The sequence below is a fragment of the Dipodomys merriami genome, unplaced genomic scaffold, assembly GCF_024711535.1.
Source record: "Dipodomys merriami isolate MVZ:Mamm:240054 unplaced genomic scaffold, mDipMer1.0.p SCAF_5, whole genome shotgun sequence".
Classification (NCBI taxonomy): domain Eukaryota; kingdom Metazoa; phylum Chordata; class Mammalia; order Rodentia; family Heteromyidae; genus Dipodomys; species Dipodomys merriami.
Window position 1 is genome coordinate 41,526,649 of NW_027206068.1, and position 25,630 is coordinate 41,552,278.

Below are 25,630 nucleotides of genomic sequence, written 5' to 3' on the forward strand. Positions count from 1 at the left end.
TCAAAGAAAAAGATCTGATTATCTTACCTGACAAATCTGAGCTTTATTAGTTACTCATTTGTTTGGCTTCATGAAGTGCAATCTTTTCTTCATAACTCATTATATACCACATCAAGTTTTTCAGAGTCAACCTTAAATCCCTTCAACTAGCCTGTTTCCCCTCCCCAAGCATCTCTTCTAGATCCTGAAACATAACACCTTGAGGAACCCAATTTCCTTGTATCTGATATGATATCTTCAAAGGTAACATTTTATCTGACTACAAGAAATGTATAATCATTACCCAAATCCTAAAATTCCAAGATACCTTCCAATGAAAAGTCATTTGTAATTTGAGTAATAGCTCAAATGCAGATGTTGGCATTTCAGTGTATGATCAAGACTTCTCTGTCTCTGTTTGTCTCTGTCAATCTGTCTCACATAACCCCATACCTCTATTTTCAACATTCCACATACTTCCTACTATTTTCTTTTCACTATACTATGATGTTATTTCCTGTATCATTATCATTCCAGGCTGACCATCCCTCTACTGGAAGTAAAGCCTAGTGCATTATTCAAGTGAATAGGCAATCCAGTTGGAGACTTTTAGAGTGATTCAAACAGAACAGTCTCTTATAGTGAGGACGAAAGCAGAAAGATAATTCCATTTTAACTTTGGATAATGGTTCACTTTCTTGCCTTTGGCAGAGAATTCCCAGTGGAAATGAGCCCTTTGCCTCAGGAATACTTTACAAAAAGACATGTAAAACCACATATTAATATCATCTGTTCTCTGTAACATTTTATGGCTGGGTGGAACAATACCTAAATTTCCGTCATGACGCTGCTCACCACTCTTCTTGGGAGCAGATGGTAAGTATTTACCATGCTGACCTTTTCCCCCCTTTAATTTCATCACTTTGAGCAACCCCCTACAGCACTGCCATATGTCACACACAAAATGTTGTGGTTACTAGTTTGTTATTTACAGCTGGATCTAGAAGGCATATGCATTTTGTGAACTGCAAGTAGATATTTGTCTAAATAATTGATTTGACATTGTATTCTACCAGGACTAATAATAGATTATGACATCATAACCTTATAAATAATTATCAATCTTGCTTAACTTCATTAAACCTATTTTTCCTGCCAAAATAAAAACCAATTCCTGTTTTCATAAAGAAAACTGTCATGGAAACAGTGTGTTTTAGAAAACAGAATAGGTGATTCATGCTGAAATTCTAAATTATGCTTTGGACCTCTGTGGGGGAATATTAGAATATGACACTTACTAGATTATGGAGGAACTTTGCTAAAGGTCAGAAAAAAAGGGCTGAAGCACTATAATGAAGAGGCTGTCATCTTCTAATAGGAACTTAACCTTTCCACAGTATCATCAAATAACACTAGACTATGAAAGGAATATTAACAGAGATATCTATTCCATTTTGGTCGAGTTCAAAAACTTTATTGAGTTTTAAAATCTGTGTCAAGTTCTGCCCTACAGGTGTACACATGAATCATGTGGAACTCATGTTTGAAGGTGGGGTGTTTATGAGTGGAGAAGAATCAAGGAAAGCATAATGCAGTGAGAACCAGGGGAGAGATCTGCTCAGGACAGGGAAGGAACACAGTGAACTCCTGGATAGCATTAAGTCAGGCAGGCATATATTCCCTGTTAGCATGGAATGGTAAAAATTGGAAATACGCTGATCAACGTGTAATATCATAGAAGGACAAATTCTCATTTTATTCAATTCCTATTCCTGAAATGAAGAAAAAAAGTGATTTCAAGAGAACATTTTAAATGAATGATACTGGGTCATGTTTATATATTTATGATATGAGAGGTAATAGTCACTAGTGTAGCTCAGTGATAGAATATTTGCTTAACATGTTCAAGACTTTGGGTTTAGTTTCAGTATTGCCCCTCTCCCTAAGATCTAAGGGTTTTATAATTCTATAGAATAGATAAGAGATTTCAGTTTCTTTTGATATTAAATATTTACATTTGTAAATTTTCTAAGCATTTTTCATAGGCATTATCTCTAATAATGTAATGAAGGTTCATTTTGTAAGTGTAACATATTAGCACATTTTGGTTCTTCAATTAACATAGGAAAAACAGCTTACGAGTCTAAAGCACACTATTTAATATTTATAGTTATGATTATGTTTATTCTCTTATTTATGTTTTCTACACCATGTCTCAGCATGTTTCATACTAATAATTTGTTTGGTGCATAGACTTGCATATGTTCAAAGAAAGGTCTTCTTTTTGCTTTGCCAGATTAAACTACATAGCAAAAGAAATGTATGTTTCAATACTGGTATTTTCATGTTCCCGTAATTATTTCTTCAATCAATTCCCCTTTACACCTCTGGAATTTTCATTTAAGTCTTTAGTCAGAGTTAAGTGGTAGGTAGACAAATGAAGAATCACAGACAGAAAGCTATTGGGAAGAATTGATGTAAAAAACATATTTTACAAAAATATAAATGTATAAATATAATTGTAAAAACATTTTACAGAAGTATAAATGTAAAACTGTAAATATAAATGTGAAAAACATTTCACTGAAAAATAAAGTATGCTAAATTAAGGAATAATAGTGTTTGGAGGCAATAAAATTTCCTCTCCAGGTATTCTTTCAGTTTTGTCTTTGTAGGCATCTTCTGTATTATCTGCCATGTTTCCAATCATGTTAGCATAGTTTTAGGTTAAAGAAAAAAAGAGAGAAAATTGAAAAGAAAAAGAGCTAACACACTAAGTTCTTTTTTAACAAACATATTTGTTTTAGTACTGAGGATTGAACCCAGGGCTTCATAAAGGTAAAGCAAGCACTTTACCACTGAGCTATAACCTCAACCCATTATGAATTTTATTTTATTATTTTGAAAAAAAGATATTTACTTATTTATTTCTGTTTTTGTGTTGGGCCTGAGGTGGGAATTCAGGGTCTGGGTGCTGTCTCTGAGCTTTTTTTGCTTAGGCTAGCACTCTACTACTTGAGTCACAGATCCACTTCTAGCGTTAGACAGGAGAATCTTATGGACTTTCTTGCCTGGGCTGGTTTCAAACCACAGTCCTCAGATCTCAGACCCTTCTGGGTCGCTAGGATTACAGGCATGAACACTAGTGCCTGGCTTATTTATTTATGTATTTTGATAAAGGCTTTCACAATGTAGCTCAGGCTGGCTGGCTGGCTTCAAACTTGCTGTGTAGCATAGGCTGACCTAAAACTTACGATGCTTGTACCCCAGCTTCCAGGACGCTAGGATGCATGTAGCACTTTCATCCCACCATACACTAATTTCCTTATGTACAAATTCTTCATATTAATGCTTATTAAATTCTTATTTAATGCTTACCACTAATGCAATTAATTAGTATTACCCTGGGGTCAGCAGAAAAAAGGTGAGGAGGGGACTGATAAACGGAAAGAGAAAGTCACCCGAGAATACTTGTAATGGCAAGATAGCCCTTCCACTCAGTCCAAATGTACAACTCAAGCTCATATCTACTACGCTGTCTATCACACTCCTCAGAGACATGATATCAGCTACAGTACATGGCCAAAACCAAACATGATCAGATTTCTTTACTTTGCCCTTTTTTATATGAATGCCCATAGGTTAGACGAAACAATAAGAATAACATAGAGAAAACAATAAAAACAAAAAATAACATAAAGATGCCCAAATGCTCCTAGATTTAAAAAAAATGTACCTGTTAATATTTTCTTTCTCTTGTGTTTAAATAACTCAGGGGACATATTTTGTTGTTACACTGTAGATGGGGCTTCTGGTATGCAGTGGGTAGAGGCTTGGGATGCTGCTGCATAGCTCCTTATATTGCACAGGACAGTTCCTAAAACACAGCTATCATGGATTGAATCACAGACTGTATCCCAAATGGCATCTAGCCAGTATTTCAACTTGATCTTCAAGAAATAAGGGTGTGCTTATAGATATATTTCATGGAGTCTGGGAAGGTGGCTCAGTGGTAGAGTGCTCGCCTTGTATGCATGAAGCCCTGGGTTCGATTCCTCAGCACCACATAAGCAGGAAAAGCCAGAAGTGGTGCTGTGGCTCAAGTGGTAGAGCGCTAACCTTGAGCTGAAGATCTGAGGGACAGCAGCCAGGCTGAGTTCAAGCCCCACGACTGATAAAAAAAAATGAAATGATTAGCTATCAATACAAATTTATAAAAAATAGATATATTTCATGACCTAACAATATCTAGGAGATGTGATTGTGACTTTAGTAATGAATTCCATAATGGTAAAGGCCAAATGAGCTTTGATACTAGTATATACCTACCTCTATGAGAATGCCCGCAAGCACAACAAACAAACAAGCTTGTATACAAAACCAAAAGCAAAACTTACAATATATGGTAGGCACAAGGATGTCACTTTCCCGTTCACTAACAGCGTTCTTCACCAGGCAACTGTAATTCCCCACGTCTTCCTTGGTCACGGGAGCAATATGAAGGGTGTTGTTTTGGGGAGAAAATGAGTAGGTGGAAGTGGAATGAACAGGCCTCCCATTTTTTAGCCACTGGTAAAGCAGCCTGGTGCCCCCGTCCACCTGGCATGTCAGGGTCATATTCCCCACGTACTCCACAACCCCAGAGGAAGGATGTGTCTGCACCATCGGCTTTGTGACAGGATCTATAATGTCAAGAGAAATAAAAATGATTTTTCCATTCATAAATTTATAACAATACTCTATGAGCTGTTTCAAATATTAAATTCTGAGGAAATGATTCTGATGCTTTATGTTTCATAATTGTAAACATTTTAGGCAATAATGAAAGGAGAGAATAAAAAGGCATAAAAAGTACAAAATGACAAATTTAAAAACACTACTTGTCATCAGTTAAGCAAATTATCGACCATACTCTTCAATTATTGTCTAATAAAGAACTTTACAGATACTGTAATTAATGGTTAAGAATGCCAACTTCCTTATTTCCTAACAACATAAATGACTAAGTTTATAGGATTATTTCTTTCTCTTGACTTGTACTAAGAGCCATTGGTTGGAATGCATATTGTCACCTTGAAATTTCATCCATCATCTGCAAAATTATACAGTTCATATTGGAGAATTGAGGAAAAGTTTTGGAAACTCACATATGCACAATTTCCTTTTCTGTTTAAAAGTGCTGCTCAATTTTTGATTGTTTTGCAAGCTTGTTTTAACATTGGTGGTTATTTTAACAAAACAAAGGTTAAACTTCATCACTGATTTGTTCTGATCTCAGGATAAAGTGTACTATTGAGATTAAATCTGAGATAGAAAAGACAATTCCAATAAAATTTCTGTTAGAAAGTCAAGTTGTGGAAAAGGTTTTATTTGATGAGTGTGACACATGGCACATAATATTTATCAAATTAAAAAATTTCAAGAATAGTAAATACTTCTTCTGAGAATTTGAAATTAATAGATAAGGGTCAAAATTATATATATGCACATTCAGCAGCTTTCATCAATTTTTGAAAATTTTGAATATTCACATGATAAAAACAATGATTTTACCCCAGAGTTAAAGGACACTCAGGAGCAAAGGGCTTTACATCTGGCAATGTCTCCATCTAGCATTTAATAATCTTTTTTTTATGTTTTATTACAGAACACAGGGAGAACTAGGTGACATGAAAGTAACCAGGTGACATGTAATATAAATTGGCTCTAATACACACATAGACTTTAATTTCATACCAAACTTTTAGTTGAAATTGATGTATCTTCCTTAAGAAAATTTATTTTGTATGTTGCTTACATTTTCTTACAATGGAAAATATACATCAGGGCAGAAAGAGACCAAATTCTCCAGCCAGGAGGAGATAGAAGTAAATTAATGAAACAGAGAATTAAAGCTGAAGGGAGATAAACAGATGATGGGTATGTTGGTCTCTCCAGGTTATAGTTAGTAAAATGGACAGTTGTGGGAAGGCTTTAAGCTGCAGGAGGCAGAAGTAGAAGCTGAAGCGAGAAGCAGGACACTCCAGTCTTCATCTTGTGGTACCGAGCAGGATAGTAGCTGGGAATGCTTAGAAGTGGTTTGATTCTGACTATATTTTCAAGGTAATGCCAACAGACATGTCCTATGTGCTGGAAGTGGGATGTAAGAAAAGGAGGGAGTACATGATAAAATAGATTTAATATTCACTAAAATGAGAAATGTCAAATGAACAGAGAGGAAAAATGTCGGGAGAAAAACAAGTTATAAAAATAGAAAAGTCGGCAAAATCTGAAACTGGGTATGGAACATAGTGCATTTAAGGTATGTCACTTATATATCTTAATATAGAAAATAAATATCTGAAAGTTAGCTGACTCTGTTCTTTGTCTGAGGGACAAGAAACGTCTCTTGTCCTTTCATGTATTTCTTGAGCTCATCTTCCCTGAATAGCATAACAAATTCTTCACAGGACAAAAATTACAGCTCTTCTCAGGTTCCAGAAAGCATTCTACTATTGAGAAAATAAATCTTCCTTATCTCAGCATTTTTTGTACTTGATAATTCCCAGGGGGGGAATGAATCTTATTTATTTCTTGGTTATCTTTTATTGGTCACTGTGTATATCCTTTTCATGCCTGTCCAATTCAGTCCTCAGAATGTCTTATACAGTAAAAATATCACTAGCATCCTGCGAAACTGGGGTTTTAGGGTTAAGGAATGTGTCTAGTGTGGCAGAGACCAGGACCTAAAGCCAAGAGCCCTAGTGTCCTCACTATGCAAAATACATATTCATTTTCTATTTGTAGTAATTATGAACTCACCGTCAACAGTAACTTGTATCTTCTGACTTGAGGATAGAGTTCCATTTCTGTGGATGTTGACCTTGACGATGTAATTGCCCTCATCAGTGAACCGCAGTGGGTTGATCAGCAGGGATGCATTGGGTGGCATCATGGTGAACTTGTGTTGGAATTCCAAGTCGGGAACCACTGACTTATTCACAGAGCCCAGTAGATATTTGGGCATGGTGTGAGGTCTCTCAAACAGCCATATGATCTGGATGTCTGATGCTGGAATGTGGAAGTCATAGTGCACAGGGAGGTAGAGGGCCTGACCTCTGATACCATGGACAGTATGTGAAGGCACTGTCACTTTCAACCCCGAACAAGTACCTGTTACAAGGGAAAGAAAAGTGGTTAAGATTTCTAGCCACATGTAACAATTCGAAGGGGAAAAATGCAGGGAGAACTTGATCAGATGATAATCCTTTTCAAAGAAGAGAGCCTTCCTTATTACAGTACTAGTTTCAGGGAGAAGTAAATATTTGTCTCTGAAACCTTCTGTATTTTAAAGACTCCACCCAAAGGCTATTCTGATCACATGACTTCTCTAAAAGCAATGTGAAAAAGGGAAAGCAGAAGTTATTATCTCAAGAATAGTGGGAAAAGGAGAACTTGCAACGGTTATTAGTTCCAAAGTGCAGCAATACAATCAGGAACAATTGAAATTATGCTATATTAATGTCTATATCATGTCATATCCTAATCAAATTATAATTTCTGAACTGTTGGGGAATTTTCTTCTAAGATTTTCTTCAATGATTTATTAAATGACCCAGTACGCACTTTTTCGCACTTTTTATATTTTTAATTTAAAAATACTGTACAGAGGTGTTACAGTTACATGAGTAAGGTAATGAGTACATTTCCTATAGAGCATTATTACCTCTCCTTTGTTTCTCTTCTACTATCCCTTCCTCCCCACCGTCCCTACTCCTCCCTTCCTCCCTCCCTCCCTACCCACCAAAGTTATAAAGTTCATTGTGTACATCTCATTGTTACAGTGGGTCAACCTATATCCTTATTTCAGTATTTTGTTATTTCCCTTCCCCTACCCAAATTAGAAAAATGTATATACAAGCTTCAGGGCAACAGAATCAAATACAGTGAAAACAGGGGTTATACTGTGGAGGAAGAACATATAAAAGAAACAAAAAAAAATCACATAGTACATTATAAGTACATTAAAAACAATAGCAAGCAAGAAAAAAAACTACTTGTGTCTCTATCTTGGAGTTCATTTCGCTTAACATGATCTTATATTGTCATATGTACATAGCTTTTGACTTTTCCTGTTTGTTCTAGACATATAACTTGTTATCGCAAATAAGGGAAACCATGGGACCTATGTTTCTTTGGGCTTGGCTTACTTCACTTAATATGATTTTTTCCAAGTCTTTCAATTTCCTAACAAATAGGTTAGTGTCATTCTTTCAGATGGAGGCATAGAATTCCATTTTCTTGATCCATTCATCTACTGAGGGGCATCTGGGTTGGTTCCATATTTTAGCTATGGTGAATAATGTAAAGCACTTTTTTTTAAAAAAAGAAGTTTTTCCTTCTAGCCAACATCTTGCCAATTGTGAATAACTTAAGAAGAGTGGCATTAAACCATCATTGCTGCCACCAATCAGAATCTGGCTGGTGATTTGGGAAAATAGCAAAGGGCAGTCACAGAAGGACCAAAGTGGATCAGAAGAAGCAACACAGAGCATCAGGTCAGTGAGCTGGCTGTGGTAGATTGGGCAGGACCGACCTACCTCAGGATGAGAAAGACTTCAGCAATGGTACTCTGAAATGAGAATGCAACAGGAGTTTGCCAACAGAGGAAGAACATGATTTTTAAATGTTTTCTCAGACTCATTCTAGCAGCTATGACAAGAAACTGAACTGGAGGCAAGTACAAGTCGAGAGAGAAAACCAGAGGATGGGAAGGAGAACATGGTGCTGTGGACCAAGGTCATAGCAGTCGTGGGAAAATGCTGGTGATGCTGAAAAGGTGTTGTTGAAACACAAAGGTTGGAATAGAAGAAACAAAGGTGTCAAGAAGGATTTCAACGTTCTTGACTTACATGAATGAAACTCCAACTTTTGTGTGTATGTGGAGGGTGGGGGGAGATCAGGTGTCAGTTTTGACATGTTCATTTACAGATTCCCCATAGACACCCATTGGTAATGTTGAATGAATGGAATAGACATGGAGTCTGATTAAAGCTATTTTAGGAGAGAATGAGAGGCCTGAACTGCCCCAGAGCATGGAACTCTACCCAACACACAACTCTGGGCAGTGCCTAGGTTGTTTGCGGCCATACAGTCATTGCTAATTCTTATTTCTCAGTATTTCTTCTTATTTTTTGGCATCTAGAGATATCAAACCATTACATATATGTATATATATAATTTGATTTTTTTCTATTTCTATGTATTTGCGGTGCAAAAAGAGTTCTATTTAGCCCAGGCTACTGTGTTTCTGGTATTATAATGCAAAGCTCTTTGCTTCAAAACATTCTCTCTATGTGGAGGAAATTATGCTATCTCCATCTTTATGATAACTTTTCCTCTTTGATTGCTTTCCCTTTTCATTGTTACCAGGAAGAGATGGGTCTTTAAGAGCAGTGAAATTAGTAGGGCATTTAAATTTGAATGTAAGGAATTTAACTATGGAATATTTTGACCCCTGATAGAAGAAAGAATGAGATGGGAAATTGAGACTGTCAGTGCAGACACATTGGAAGAGTGTTGCTGTGAAAGGGATCAGAGGCTTGAGAGGGAAGGTAGAAATGGGAACTATGAGGTCAAGTTTGTAGCTCTGGGGAAGGAAAATACAAATGAAGCAGAAAGAGATAGATGGGGAAACTCTTTGATTAGTGTGAGAAGACATGGAAATTAGGAGCCCATAGAGGGATTTTATATATACCAAATGCCTTTCCTCTTTGATTGCTTTTCTTTTCATTGTTACCGGGAAGGGATAGGTCTTTAAGTTTCATCCATGACATGTTATGGGATGTCTTGGACATAGGGTAGGGAAGGTAGGTTGTGTTTTGTAATGACTTCTGCAGAGAAGCTCAAATAAATTGCTTGCTCCCAATCATGTTCTACCTGCAGCAAAATTTCCTTCCTTTATTTCTTCCTTCCTTCTTTCCTTCCTTCCTTAAGTAGGAGCTAAGATTCCTATGGCTTTCACCTTTAGGAATATTAAGAGCTAGGTCTAGCAGCAAAGAATTCAACAGAAAGCCCAAAGCAGAAGTGAGAAGAGGATTAGAGGGAGAAGACTCCTTGACACTTGACTGAAAGAGACTGTGAGGATGGAAAAGCATGTGACTCTGTGGGGAACATAGCCTGACTTTACTGTTGCCTTGGAATCTATATATTTGTGATTAATTCATAGTTTTTTTTTCTGATAATAGACTGTACTTGCACATTCATTTTAGTGAGGATTTGGTTCTGTATTCTATTCTGATAAAGCAAGATGGTTATGTGGCATTTCCCAGTTAGAGTTAGTAGAAAAAGAGGGAAATGTGTGTTGGCAAAACTGAACAGGAGACGTGCTGAATTGCAGAAAAAGGAATAGTAGTTTTTGCAAAGAAATGATGGGAGAGAAAAAGGAAGATGGAACATAAATCTGTGTCTTAAATACAGGTTGGGAGAGTTGTTGAAGCTCCTAATCAATAGTTTTAAAAAGACATTCAGCATTATTTTAACAGGAGTGGGATCTGAACTCAAGACTCTGAGTAATGATAAATGATTACTTATTTAACAATGCCTACTTATTAAACAATCACCTTACAGTTTGAATCATAACTTCAACCTTTTTGCTTTTGTTATTTATTTATTTATTTTTTGTCCGGTCGTGGGGCCTGAACTCTGGGCCTGGGTGCTGTCCCTCAGCTCTTCAGCTCAAGGCTAGCGCTCTACCACTTGAGCCAGACTCGCCACTTCCGGCTTTTTTCTTTTTGCTTATATGGTGCTGAGGAATCAAACCCAGGGCCTCATGCATGCAAGGCAAGTGCTCTACCACTGAGCCACCTTCCCAGCCCGTTGTTATTGTTTTAATAGGATCTTGCTCTTTTTTGCCCAGGCTGGTTTCAAACTATATCATTCCTACGTATACCTCCCACATAAGCTTGGATTATAAATGGGAACTACTTGGACAAGCTTGTTTGTTGAGGAGGTGTCTCACTGACTCTTGGCCTGAGGTGATTTTGAACCATAAACTTTCTTATTTCTGCCTAGCTGGGAACACAGATGAGAGCCACTTCACCTAGTCTCACATTGCATATTTGGAAGAGAGACCAAAACAGAAAAAGATTTCCCTTAGTCCCTGTGTTCTATGCACAAAACAAAATGCATTTCCATGCTTTTCATTGAAACGGGAAATATGTAACTCTTAATGACTTCCTGGTAAACAATAAATAAAAATGAGGGTTTTTTTGTACCCATTATTACTAAAGATATGTAAAATGTGACTTTGGCTATTTAGTGTTTCCTTTTTCCATTTGGATTCATATGAAAATATTTACATGGCTCATCTTAGATCTTGGACTTCATTGCTCTATGTTTGGCACTAAGTTTTAAATTTATCACTTGAAAATTTCCTTTCAGAAAGGAATTTAGGAATCTAGTCTTTAAACTTATTGAGAGATTATTGTGTTTGGTGCTTTGATAAAATTACAAATCCCTTGAAATTTTAATCTTAGTAAAGAACAGAGACAATATAAAATACCATTTGGGCAGTGATGTGACTTCAGGTAAGTCATTTTAAGACTCTCTTTGTTCATGCGTGAACAGAAAGAATAGTTAATGGAATCTAACGCTGCTCCATAATCTCTAGTTATTTATTGTTTGTATGCTTGATCTCCTGAAGTATTTTCATCAAATTGAAGCTGCCTACATTTGAAGGTGGAAGGTGCAAAGAATTTTGAGTCTCGTCCCACTTACTAAGTTGTCAACCTCTGGATATTCTTTAATAAAGTTGTGGCTCTGTGTTTATAACCAAGAAACCAAGGGGGCATGGTGGGAATCCACATCATTGCCTTGAGGATGCATTGGAAGAGTTACATGGTTGCTGACACATAATGAGGTGGCTGCCTCTGGCAGTTAACAGCTTGTCATTGACTTAGAGGTCCACTTAAGACATGTCGCAGCTTCCCCTAGAAAGCCCTGCTAGACTCAGTTGTGGATATAGATAGCTGGATGGCAATTTGAGCCTTATGCTCTTGTCATTTGGGGAAGGCATTGTAGGAGTTCTAGTGTGCTTTCTGTTTTGTTTTAGCAAAGGGAAGAAACCCATTTAATCTACTTTTTTTGCAACTATAGTTGGAAAAGATCAAAATTGAGTTAATAGTCTGCAAATGCTTGGGAGCTATTACACTGCCTTGGAGTACAGAAATGCAGAGTTGGGAGTACAGAAATGCAGAGTTCTGGATCCAATTCCAGAATAGAAATAGAACTTCCTTTTAGCTATTGATGCAGATTGTTGGACTTACAGATAAAAAGACTGATTCAATAGACTAGCACTAAAGTTATAAGAAGAAAATTTTATTTAATGTAATATTAAATCTATGTTAAATTATGTGGCCCAGAACAAATTACGCTAGTAGAAAAATAACTATATGCCATTTACAATCACTATTGAAGTGTGTGTGGGAGAACTAGTTCTTTGGGCTATAATATTAAAACTGAATATTGAATCCAGTATTGAATATATGAATATATTCTAAATATATAGAGTACTTCCATATAAAATGGAAAAAAGTGTTTTTTTTAACCCTAGAGTGTGCTTTCTTTTTCAGATGTATCTAGGACAAACAAAGATATGAAGGTGGCTCGGTGGTAGAGTGTTTGCCTTGCCTGCATGAGGCCCTGGGTTCGATTCCTCAGTACCAAATAAGCAGAAAAAGCCCGAAGTGGCACTGTGGCTCAAGTGATAGAGTGCTAACCTCCAGCTGAAGAGCTGAGGGACAGTGCTTGTAACAGGATGCTGTTACAATGGCTGTAAAGTTGCTTACACTATTTATGTGAACAATTATAGATCACAAATTATAAGAATGTCAGCAAGGAATAAATTTTTTTTAACTAGTATCTTACAGCAGCTGCTTAAATATGATACAGTTCTTACAGTGAAGTTTAGGGAATACGTGAGCAATTGGATGCTGCCTCTACATTTTAGACCCATATACTTCTGTCATTGATATATTTCCCACTATAGATGCAGACAGTGCCAGTTGAGAAACACAGTAGCTTAGAATTGCAGAGAAATTACCTTCATTCAGAGACACTTTCAAGTGGGCTTTTCTATCAGCAAACTTAAAAGACTGAAGCAATAATTTTATACAGTCATTTTCTACATGAACAAATAAATTTAACTAGAACATAAATGACATAAAATGCTGAAATTTTGAACTTGTTCTGATATTCCAAATACTTAGACTTGAAAGGAAGTTTAATTTTATTAGATTTATAGTCATAAAATATGTGTATTAGGTTTATATTCATGATTTCTGAGTATATAAAAGGAAAACGCTTATGCTTCTTGCTTAAAAGGCACTACCACAAAGGCTAATACCATTCCTAATGTGGCAGACAAAATTACAGCAATAATTTCATCTGTAGGGACTGTCTTAAGATGTATGATAATAGAATCATTTGAAAGTATACAGTGTTAAGTAATACTTGGAATTGTGCTGTAAAATTTATCTATATTCTAGCAACAAAGGACTCTCAAGAGTAGTTTTACTGTATTGAATATAAACTTGAGTGACCTCAGCTGTAGCTGAAAATAGTTGGTATTTCTTTCCCCATTACTATGCATGGTATTGGCAAGCATAACACAACTATTGTTGACTGAAAACAAACTCTTACATCTTTAGAGAAAATTAAAAGTATGAAATCGTATTTTGTACTGTATAACATGTATTGTATAACATGTACATAAATGATATATGTGTTTTCCATTTATAAGATTTTAAGGTATGTTTGTAAAGATAGAAACAAAAATTCAATACTCCTAGAAAAAAATTTTAATTAAAACATTAAAGCAAAAGGATTTCCACATTACTTGTGGTCTTTGTAATACAAATGAGGTATACATTTACATAAGAAGGAAAGTCTTGAATATAATAATTTCTCTAAAGTACATATTAATTTTATTTTATAACAAATTGGATGTTCTTCTTAAGACCAACTGCATAGACATCATTTAAATATCTATGCAAATAAAAATAACACAAACTTTCAAAGCTAAAAGAAGTTAAAGTTATGGCAAATTGATCAATTAAAAAAATCTACTATAGGCTTGAGACAGATAACAAAATACAGGAAAATACTTAAAAATAGAAGGCATGTTTACATATGTGTGGATTGTTCAATATTAAACATAAATATGAATTTATGTTTATGAGGAAAAGTTTAACAAAGCATATTAGAGAAAGGAAGGCTTTATCTGAAAATTCAAAACTCATATTGCTTCTATAGCTTGGTAGTTTTTAAAAATTTAAGAAATGGCTGTCTATCTGTTGAATGTAAACAAAATAAGAAAGAAAGTCAATCTTTAAAATCTGTGAACAGAAAAAATAGAAAAGGGGACATGGGGGGGGTGGGGGGTGGGAGATGAGAAGGGATGGGAAGGGGAAACAAAGGAGGAGGCTGCAATGCTTGATAAGAAATGTACTCATTCCCTTGCCCACGTAATTGTAACCCCTCTGTACGGTATTTTCACAATTATAAAAAAAGAAAAGAGAAAAGGGGACATGAGGTGAAAATAATGTTGATAGATAAAGCAGTAGGAACAGCACAGGGGACTCCTGTAGCTCTAAGGATGAAAAGGAGAAAGGGATAATGCTAACAGAGAACATTTTAATCAGCAAAGAGGAAAACCAAAGTTATTTTAGAGAAATGATCCTTGTGCATACAGGTATCTCTTGTCAATTCAGAGAGAATTTTGCTATATTTCAGAAGTTAGGTAATTTGTAATAAAGCAGATTCAACATTTTCGGCAAAGACTTTCATAGATATATTTCATTAAAAAAGAATTCACTCCCATAAATGGTTTGGAGTTTCATTCTAAGTGGTCATAATTTACACCTTATTAAAATATTTGGCCCAAAGGCATTAGTGACTTATTGATCCTATCAGTAAATTCTGTAGAAAGAAGAATTTATAATGTCTTAACTTTCTTAGCAAACATATTTGACAATAATTGTTCCAAGAAGACAATAACAATCTATTAATTGAACTTCATTTCTCCTACATGTGTGCTTCTTTTCTGGAACAGTAAAAAGGTTCTGACCTGCTCTGTATTTATCTGAGAAAAATCTAAAGCTTAAGGCAAATATTTTCTATATGCCTGCCACTCCCTCCAAAATAAAGCACCCCCCCAAAAAAACCCCAATACAATTCATGCAGAGCCTTACCTATGAGAAGGAGGTATATTTTGCACTGAATGATCCAAACTGTGCAGCTAAGGGGCTCCATGAAAGCATCCTGTCCCATGCATACAGTGGCCTGTTTTGAGTGGTAAGTTGGTTCATGGGCCAGCAGCTGCTGGTTTATTTGCCAGGGAAATTAGCAGTGAGGTAACAGACCCTATCCTGCTTCTTGCTTCTGTGATTTGAATACAGAATGAATGTGTATACACAAGACACAGGGAGCGGGAACACCTGTTCTATGCTTCGCAAGAACACAGGGTTGTGACTTTCAGAATCGTCTCTTAGCAATTATCAGTAAGTGCTCATGTATGTTATATTCCTATTAATAATTTCAAGAATAAAGACACCTTTTGGTTAACTTCATAATAAAAATAAAAGCTGGTTTCCTATCATTGAAAACTATGCCATGATTTTGATATTAATTTTTTTCTATAAAAATTGAAGTAGTTCATGTACTGTTAAGCAGTTATAAATCTTCATAAAGTTACTGATTAACATGTAAAAATTATACAAAAGAACCAAGACAGAGCACCAAATATCTTTGAAAGTGTGTATTTCTATGTAGTATTTCCTAGTAAAATGATAGCTCTAGTTTTATAGACTATATGAATCATTTCATTAAAAAAAAGCAAATCCTAGGTACATTTCCAGGTGGGGCTGAAACATGGACTACGCATAATAGTGAAGAATAGCTTATGATAACAGATAATATCTGACACCATGTTTTCACAGCTTAGAGGCAGTGAACCAATGATCAGACAAAATCTGGCCTCCACTGTGGTACCTGACTAAAGTTTTTTTTTTTTTTAAACTTAGTCTCTTTATTGTCACGGCAGCAGTGGCAGCAGGTAGCACTTCTGTCTAATTTGCTAAGTTTTAAGTGTACTCCCTTTTCAAGAAGTCCTTAGCCCATGTCTTCCACTATATGAAATGGAAAGTAGGTAAGATAACCAAATGTGCCTCAAATCAAGTAAAATTCTTTGCATCATTAGTAATTCTTCGTATCATTAATAATAAAGTCCCACCCAAGGAGTCTGATAATGAGAAAAAAGTGTTGCTCCTATGTAATTAAAGACAAAAAAAGGAATACTAGTTGTTTTGGAATCCAAGAGTAGAAATCCTCTTTGTATCAAGATTCTCAACAATATTAATTGCTTTGGAATCCAAGTTTAGAAATACTCTTTGTCAACTCCCAATCAAAGGAATTGGCTTTTGTTGGGAATTTGAGTCCTTTTCTGAAGTCAGTTCCTTTGTGAACTCTATAAAATAGTAAGAACACCAAACCCCAGGAATAACTGTACCCCAACTTTCTCTACACTACCTCTGAATCTTGTGCTTATGTCTGTTGCAGCACTTGTTTCATTAAAGTCATTTTTTTATTAGATGTTGATTTCCTCCTGGGGTCTTCAAATACAGAAAAAATGTTTTACTCATTTATGTATTATTATTATTATAATATCATCATCATCATCATCATCATAATGATTAGCTAGTAGTTTTTAGCTAATATTTTTGTTAATATACTTACCCCCAATCAAATTCCAACTGTTCTTTGACTCGTGTCTTCTCTCAGATGATATTTAATAAGTGAATTTAATTTTTATATTGTATTTCACAAAGTACAATTTGGATTGTAACACAGAAATCCTATCGATGTTATATAAGGTTCCCTCAATTGGTTTAGGTTAGTATTAGTCTCCAATTGCTCTTATTAAATAAGTTCTTTCTGTAGATTTCTAAACAAGTAATGATTTATTATGAAGTTTGATGGGTTCTTGGCAAATATCCAAGAAATAAAGAAAATGTTTAGTTTTCCTAATGTTAAGCAGACTCAACGTAAAGGTATATATATATTTTTTGGTCATGGGCTTGAACTCTGGGCCTGGGCACTGTCCCTCAGCTCTTCAGCTCAAGGAGAGTGCTCTACCACTTGAACCACAGTGCCACTTGCGGTTTTCTGAGTGGTTAATTGGAGATAAGAGTCTCATGGACTTTCCTGACTGGGCTGGCTTGAACCATGATCCTCAGATCTCAGTCTCCTGAGTAGCTAGGATTTACAGACATGGGCTATTGTGGGGGTTTTTTAAGACAAGATCTCATTATGTAGTTTAGGTTGTTTCAAACTTGTGATCTTCCTGCCTCAGCTTCTCAATTACCAGGATTCTAACAGTGTTCCATTATTCCTGTCAAAAGATATATGTATTATTCTGTTTTTAAATTATATTTCTTTTGTTGTTTAAAAAACCCATTGTTTTATGATGTGGGTGATAGGATATGTTATAATAATAAATTAGATACAGAATGAAGCATACTTGTGATCTTTCATGTCAGGACACACTTTAAGGAGTTGACACTGTGGTTTAAGGAAGCACTGTGTAGCAGAGCTATGACAATCTGCCCTCTAGTGGTAAGTGGGTAGGTCTAACCTACAAGCAAGACTGAAATTTAAATATTACTGTTGTTAATTTTTATGATTCTTGAAATTCTTGAAAACTGCTTTACTGTTATATGAAATTTCTCACATCAATATCTCATTTCACACATGTGCAACCCACTGAAGAGCTCTGTGGGTTGAACCACATTTTTCAGAAAAAAACCCTGTATTTTATTGTTTATTACCTTATTCATATTTGCATTTAAAATGAGAAGGCTTCTTGATATAAAATAATCTATACCCATGCTGATTAAATTTCAAGCAATTCTATGCTTGCAATACCTGAGGTTGTGTGTGTTTATAGTCACATATAAATACATACATGGTTTTGTGCAGGTATATGCATGTGTGTGAATTTGTGTATGTATGTATGTGTGTTGAATGGGGCATTTATGTTACCTGTAAACTCATACTTCATAGCTTGCAATCTAGTTGAAATTTTAAGCTTGGTCTTCTTTTTTTTTTTTTTTTTCCTTTTTGGGTCCGGTCGTGGGGCCTGAACTCTGGGCCTAGGCACTGTTCCTCAGCTCTTCAGCTCAAGGCTAGTAATCTACCACTTGAGCCACAGCGCCACTTCTGGCTTTTTTTTTTTTCTTTTTGCTTATGTGGTGCTGAGGAATAGAACCCAGGGCCTCATGCATGCAAGGCAAGCGCTCTACCACCGAGCTACCTTCCCAGCCCCCTTGGTCTTGTTTTATGTAGTAAATGTCTACTACATGAATTTTAAACATCTATATTCTTTTTTTTTTCCTATTGACACTGGGGCTTGAACTCTGGGCCTACGTGCTGTCCTTGAGCTTCTTTGGCTGGAGGCCAGCCCTCTACCACTTGAGCCACAGCTCCATTTGCAGCTTTTTGTGAGTAGTTTATTGGAGGTAAGGGTCTCACAGACTTCTTGTCTGGACTGGCTTGGAACAATGATCCTCAGATCTCAGCCTCCTGAGTATTTAGGATTTACAGACATGGCCTCTTGTGAGGTTTTTTTTTTTTTTAACTTTTAAAAGATGATTCTTGTGAGGTTTTTTGAGACAAGATCCCATTATGTAGTTTAGGTTGTTTCAAACTTGTGATCTTCCTGCCTCAGCTTCTCAATTACCAGGATTCTAACAGTGTGCCATTATTCCTGTCAAAAGATATATGTATTATTCTGTTTTTAAAGTATATTTCTTTTGTTGTTTAAAAAATCCATTGTTTTATGATGTGGGTGATAGGATATGTTATAATAATAAATTAGATACAGAATGAAGCATACTTGTAATCTTTCATGTCAGGACACACTTTAAGGAGTTGACACTGTGGTTTAAGGAAGCACTGTGTAGCAGAGCTATGACAATCTGCCCTCTAGTGGTAAGTGGGTAGGTCTAACCTACAAGCAAGACTGAAATTTAAATATTACTGTTGTTAATTTTTATGATTCTTGAAATTCTTGAAAACTGCTTTATTGTTATATGAAATTTCTCACATCAATATCTCATTTCACACATGTGCAACCCACTGAAGAGCTCTGTGGGTTGAACCACATTTTTCAGAAAAAAACCCTGTATTTTATTGTTTATTACCTTATTCATATTTGCATTTAAAATGAGAAGGCTTCTTGATATAAAATAATCTATACCCATGCTGATTAAATTTCAAGCAATTCTATGCTTGCAATACCTGAGGTTGTGTGTGTTTATAGTCACATATAAATACATACATGGTTTTGTGCAGGTGTATGCATGTGTGTGAATTTGTGTGTGTATGTATATGTGTTGAACAGGCATTTATGTTACCTGTAAACTCATACTTCATAGCTTGCAATCTAGTTGAAATTTTAAGCTTGGTCTTGTTTTATGTAGCAAATGTCTGCTACATGAATTTTAAACATCTGTATTTTTTTTTCCTACTGACACTGGAGCTTGAACTCTGGGCCTAGGTGCTATCCTTGAGCTTCTTTGACTCAAGGCCAGCCCTCTACCACTTGGGCCAGAGCTCCACTAGCAGCTTTTTGTGAATAGTTTATTGGAGGTAAGGGTCTCACAGACTTTCTTGCCTGGACTGGCTTGGAACAATGATCCTCAGATCTCAGCCTCCTGAGTAGGTAGGATTGTTTGCTCATAAATTACTATTCACTTAATTTAAACTCCTTGTAGTTGTTGGGATGACAGGCCTGTGTCACCACACCAAGATTCCTTCTGTTGAAATGAAGTCTTGTTAACTTTTCTGTCTAGGGCTAGCCTTGGACCTTGGTCTTCCCATTGTCATCCTCCCAAATAACTAGGATTACAGATGTGAGCCACAGTTGGTACAGATGTGTGCCTAATGCATATTCTTTGAGTATTTTGTAATGTCACAAGTGACACAGAACAATTGAGCTTAAGAAAAATTAGGGAAAGTAATCATTTACTTATTGCTTTGATCAGATTCCTTTTAAGGGTTAGTTTTCAAAGAGAATGTCTGTATTGATGTACACTCTAATGTAACTAAGTCTACGATGCTGCCCTCTAGTGGCCTATATCTTCTATAGCTGCAAATTGACCATTCAGCAGTCCTGGGTACAGCTCTAGGCCACTGTTTTACCTTCAGCAAGTGTCTGTTCCCTGGTACTACCTGCTTGGGAAGTATAGTCATGTCATCTGTAAGGCCCAACCTCTCCTCTGCTTTGATGTTTGTTGGAAGACAAAAAATTATTTTCCCCAGGAACAGTAGGATTTGATCTCTTTTTGGAGCTTCCAGAGGCTTCATCTTTTTGAGTTATTTGAAAAATGAAGTATATCTATCATCCAAAATCAAATCTATTTATGTAACACTGAGCTCTGCGGTTCTGCAAGCTAAAAATCTACCACATATTGCTTATTTTATATATTGTCAGAGTAACTGGATATAGTTAGGCAATAGCAGGAATTTACAGGTTTTCAATATTATAATTACAGCTTTTGAACTTTTGCACTTTATTTTTTATTTTATGTTATTTTTTGGTCGGTCGTTAGGCTTGAACTCTGAGCCTGGGCGCTGTCCCTCAGCTCTTCAGCTCACGGCAAGTGCTCTACCACTTGAGCCACAGTACCACTTCCCAGCTTTTGAACTTTTGGCAGCTCAAGTTGTTTACTTCTCCAGTTGTTAAGAAACTACATGATGGATTACTAGAATAAAACAAAATTTTAGTACATTCTTTAATTTTTGGTGTTTAATAGATGTGGCATGTATTTATTTTTTCAAATTTTGTCAATGGGAAATTAATAGACTGGGTTGAAAACCAAAACTCATTTAAAATTAGCTCTAACTTTGTGTATTTGAGTATGGGTGTGAGGGAAAACTGGGATTGCATTTATATTCAACCTAGAATCTATATTCTAGTTTCGGATTAAGCTTTAATAAAATGTGTGCCCCCTGAATCTTATTCAGATAAAATTTCTCATCTCTGTAAGAGGAAAATAATAATGGTAACAGTAGCAACACTGAATAGTTTGGGAGCCATTAGATTGCATCCATTCCTAAAATATAATTATCAGCAAATGGCACATTATTTGAGGACCACAACCATACTCTACTAATATAAGATATATATGTAATATATATATATATATACTAATATAAGATATATATATATATATATATATATAATGTAAGATAGCATTGCCACATGCCCAACAATTAACAAACATTTATTGACCTGGATTTAATTTTATATACTAATACAGTTGGCAGTTTCTCTTTCTTTTGATGCATTCAGACTTTTAAATACTGAAGGTATGCTGTTTAGTTTAAAATTAAGATTAAATAAAGAATGGAAGCTGTAAAGTAGTATTGTCCTAATAATGGGAGAAATAACAGAAATAACATAGTCAGAGAATTGTGTAAGTAAACATATAACTTCAAAAGGAATCGCTAAGCAGAATGACAGAGAAGTAGTATGCACAAGTTGTTCTGTAAAAGCAAAGGCATAGTCAGTTATAACTAATGATACTTCATAATAAAATACTACTGTGCAATGTACAAATTGCATTTACTTATGTAGTCTCATTTATAACAAAATTCTTGGTCAACTATTACAACCTCATCTACAAAATTTAATAAATGAGTGCATGAGAAAAACATTACTTTAGAATTCAAAATAATTTATAAACTTTAAGCCTCCAAAGAATCCTTACAACTTGTCATTTATAAATGACATTTACTATTTTTGTTACCAATTTTGACCACTTCTCATTCTATTGGTTAATATATATATATATATATATATAGTGAAACTACACTTTTTTAATATTTTATTTTATTTGAGAACATACTGTACAGAGGGGTTACAATTACATGGGCAGGATAATGCATACATTTCTTACCAAGCATTGCAGCCTCCTCCTTTGTTTACCCTTCACATCCCCTCCCAGCCTCCCCCCTCCCCCCCACCCAATCATACCCCCCTCCCCTCCCCCCACACTGACATTGTAAAGCTGGTTTTGACATGACATTTTGTACTTCTCATTGTTGCAACAGGTCCACCTGAATCCTTAAACGACTTGTTTGTCCCCATCTCCTCCACATGTTATACTGACATCAAATATAGTGAAAGCGGGGGTTACACTGTGTGGGAGGGACATACAAAGCAACAAAGAAATAATCTTATAAATGTGTTAGAAACACATGCATGAAAGAAACGAAAACATTAAAATACATATTTAAGGGTTCGTTTTCCTAACATCACTTTATCTGACCTTTTCCGCTTGACTCATACCTATACTAGATATTGCAAATAAGGGAAACCATGGGACCTATGTGAAACTACACTTTTTATTTGTTCTAAAATATAACAGACAGACCTATGATGTCAAAATTTTTTCTTTTCTTTTTTGTCGGTTGTGGGGCTTGAACTCTGGGCCTGGATGCTATCCCTCAGTTCTTCAGCTCAAAGACACCTAGCACTCTACCACTTGAGCCACAGGGCCACTTCTGGCCTTTTCTTGTTATGTGGTGCTGAGGAACTGAACCCAGGGCCTCAGGCAAGCAAAGCAAGCACTCTACCACTGAGCCACCTTCCTAGCCCAGGTCTATTATATTTTTCTAATAAATATGAAAATAAATGGAACTTTAAGAAGTCTTGATGCCGTGCTTTAGGAATCCATTTTCAGTATATCAAACCCTTTGTTAGAATGTCCCAAAAAAGTTTTACTGTTGCTGCTTACATCTGCAATGATATTAGCAGAGTTGTTCAAAATGGCTCCACACCTGTTACTTCATTTTTCAGATGGAAGTTCACTTTTTCCCGATATTCGCATAATTCGAAAGTTAAAATTGAGCCTCGAAATGCTCCCCTATTGCTTTCTCCCTAACTGCTAAAACTTAGAAATGGGATTTTAAAGTGACATGATGTGCACTCCTATTTTCTGTCTGCACTTGCCTTTTTACACAGGTAGTAAAATGATTGTGTGTGTGTGTGTGTGTGTGTGTGTGTGTGTGTGTGTGTGTGTGTGTGTGTGTGGTGTCAATCTCAATCGAAATCCTTTCATTTTGTAGGTCCTTTGCAGAGACTGAAGATCAGCCTCCTTCCGGGCAACCCGCGGGCCAAGCCCTGCACCCCCCTGGCTCTAAGTCCTTGGGGAGTTCCAGGCTCACCGCTCAAAACCTCGGGAGGTTTTCCTCCAGCGCACTCCGAGCGAGCAGTAAGTCAAGCTTCTCAATCTCGCCAGCGTTTACTCATTTATTTGTTTATTTTGGCTCAATGCCTGTCTCGCCTGAGATTTAAGTTTCAGCCTGGCAGAAACGGAACCACCAGGGGCAAGCCTACAAGCCAGCAGTCACCTGGGCCACCCGGGCCAATGAGTTTGGCTCCCGCGCTGTGCTTTTGGGGAAATGTAGTACCCGGACCGCGAGACTTCCATCGCCACAGCTACCGGAAGACTACATTTCCCGGCATGCCTAGTGATAGGCGGGCTGACCCCCAGTCGGCGGCTCCACGTGACCACCCACTATGGCTTCCTTGTGTTGGGGCCAGCTCTCTGGCCATCCGGTTTAATTGGTTACCTTTTGGTTATAGAACAATCTTTACAGGGTTTCAACATGCAGAAAATCAAGTCTCTTATGACCCGGCAGGTAAGTCCCGGGAGTTGAAGCAAATATCTCCTTTATTTCGGCTGGGGAAGGAACCGAGGTGGTCTGTCAGCAGGCCGCGGCGGGTGGGGACCCAAAGCAGGAGTGGTGGCGGGCGGCAGGGGTGTGGGTAAGCCGGGCACGCCCTGAAACGCCCACCTGAGCCCCTCCTGTGCCGATCTCTGCTGTAGTAGGCAGCGCCCTCCTAAACACATTCCGCTGGACAAGAGCGGTGATGGAGGCAGGTTGTCTCCTGTTCTCTCCATTTGCTATCATTCCAGGACAACACGGCTACCTCGTAGAGTCCCCTGCATCCCGGCTGACTGTCCTGAGAGAGGAAAGGAAGTGGCCCTTGAGCAATAGAGAGGTCCTGAGAAGATTGTGTGTAGGAGGGGGAGGTAGCAGATAAGTTGAAGACAGATTTGATAGCTTTGTGATTTTTTTTAATTTAATTTAATTTTATTTTATTTGAGAACATACTGTACAGAGGGGTTACAATTACATGGGCAGGATAATGCATATATTTTTTTACCAAGCATTGCAGCCTCCTCCTTTGTTTGAGTAGAGCTTCAGACCTTATAACTTAAGTCTGACAGTGGATATTAGAATAACAATTACTTTTTGGTTTATCCCATCTTACAGTGCTGCTTGTAAGGGTCATCAATTAGCTAATCCTTGTGGAATGCTTATTTACAAGTATCTCTCATGGTAAAATAATGGTCATATATATATATATATATATATATATATATATTTGCCAATATCGTAATTCATGAATAAGAGCTTTGGCGATTATGTAACACAGCTAATATATGTTACTAACTTCCCAATAATACATTAACTTCCTTCAAACCAGATGTGCTATATGTTTCCTCTTATGTAATATTGATCAAAACTGGAGTTTAGAAATAATCAGTTAAACTCCCAATATTTCACTAGAACTAGTCAGTCTTTATTTTTTAATATAAGACAAACATAATTGAGAACTTTGCATCATCATGGCATGGAGAAGTTTGAAGAATGAAAGACAGTCCTAATTTCACTTGTGATTTTTTTTTGAATCAAAAGTTCTAAATTAAAATCTTCACAGGTTTCAAATTATAAGTGATGTACAGTACACACATGATTCTTCTACGATTTTGCATTTTTCAAAATTATATTGTTGATGTCATGAAAACAAAATGTTCTGTGAATAATAATATTTAAGTAAATGGGCAATAATATTTCCTTCACATTTATTGAGTGCTGATGCTACACTTCTTATTTGATAATTAGTTGGATCCTGCTGTATTCTGCAGTAGGAGAAAAAAAGCAGGAAAACTGGATATAGTGTTGCACAACTTCAAGAAATAGATAATTCCGGGCCTGTTTTGGCATTTGTGTGACTTTTGAAACAGTGTACACTTTTTTGCATATTGCACTCTCTTTGGATTACTGAATTTGTACTTTGTACAACTTGCACTTTATACAATTTGAATTTGCACTGTAATACAATTCAGTGTAGTCAGTGTTGCCATAGGCACAGCAGCTGTTGTTGTTTTATTGTTTTTGGATCTTGCTCTGAAAACGTGAGTAGTAGAGGGAAAACCCCCCCAGAATTCCAGATATAAGCTTATGTTTTCTAAATTTAATAAAGTTGTATTGAATATACTAACTCTCAAGCCTCAGTCAGTTATTGAACTTCATCAGGTCATCTGTGTTTAAATGGAATGGATAAAAATCAGAATATATGTGTATATATATATATATCTGAAAAATTAGAATGAATAAAATATGAACTATATTGTGTAAAAAGTAATACAAAATTAGAACCTTTAATATTAAAAATATGTAATACAAGAATGTTCTCAAACTTACCTTTTTATTCCCCAGAGAAACTTCTTTAAACACTACTCCTAAGAAAGTTGTT

General features: G+C 36.3%; 2 protein-coding genes across 4 annotated transcripts in view; one reads left to right on the forward strand and one right to left on the reverse strand.

Annotated features, from left to right (window-relative positions):
• Positions 1–15,385, reverse strand: part of Hepacam2 (HEPACAM family member 2) — a 40,202-nt gene extending 24,817 nt beyond the window's left edge. For all 3 annotated transcript variants that reach the window (XM_069996501.1, XM_069996503.1, XM_069996504.1), the window contains exons 1-3: positions 15,210–15,385; positions 6,781–7,131; positions 4,377–4,661 (exon numbers count right to left, since the gene is read on the reverse strand). In XM_069996501.1, the coding sequence (XP_069852602.1) occupies positions 4,377–4,661; positions 6,781–7,131; positions 15,210–15,288 (715 nt within the window). In that variant the 5' untranslated portion in view covers positions 15,289–15,385. The remainder of the gene's footprint in view (positions 1–4,376; positions 4,662–6,780; positions 7,132–15,209) is intronic.
• Positions 15,386–23,592: 8,207 nt separating this feature from the next.
• Vps50 (VPS50 subunit of EARP/GARPII complex) overlaps positions 23,593–25,630 on the forward strand; it is a 103,375-nt gene continuing 101,337 nt past the window's right edge. Inside the window, exon 1 of the mRNA XM_069996505.1 lies at positions 23,593–23,724. Within this exon, the coding sequence (XP_069852606.1) occupies positions 23,692–23,724 (33 nt within the window). The 5' untranslated portion in view covers positions 23,593–23,691. The remainder of the gene's footprint in view (positions 23,725–25,630) is intronic.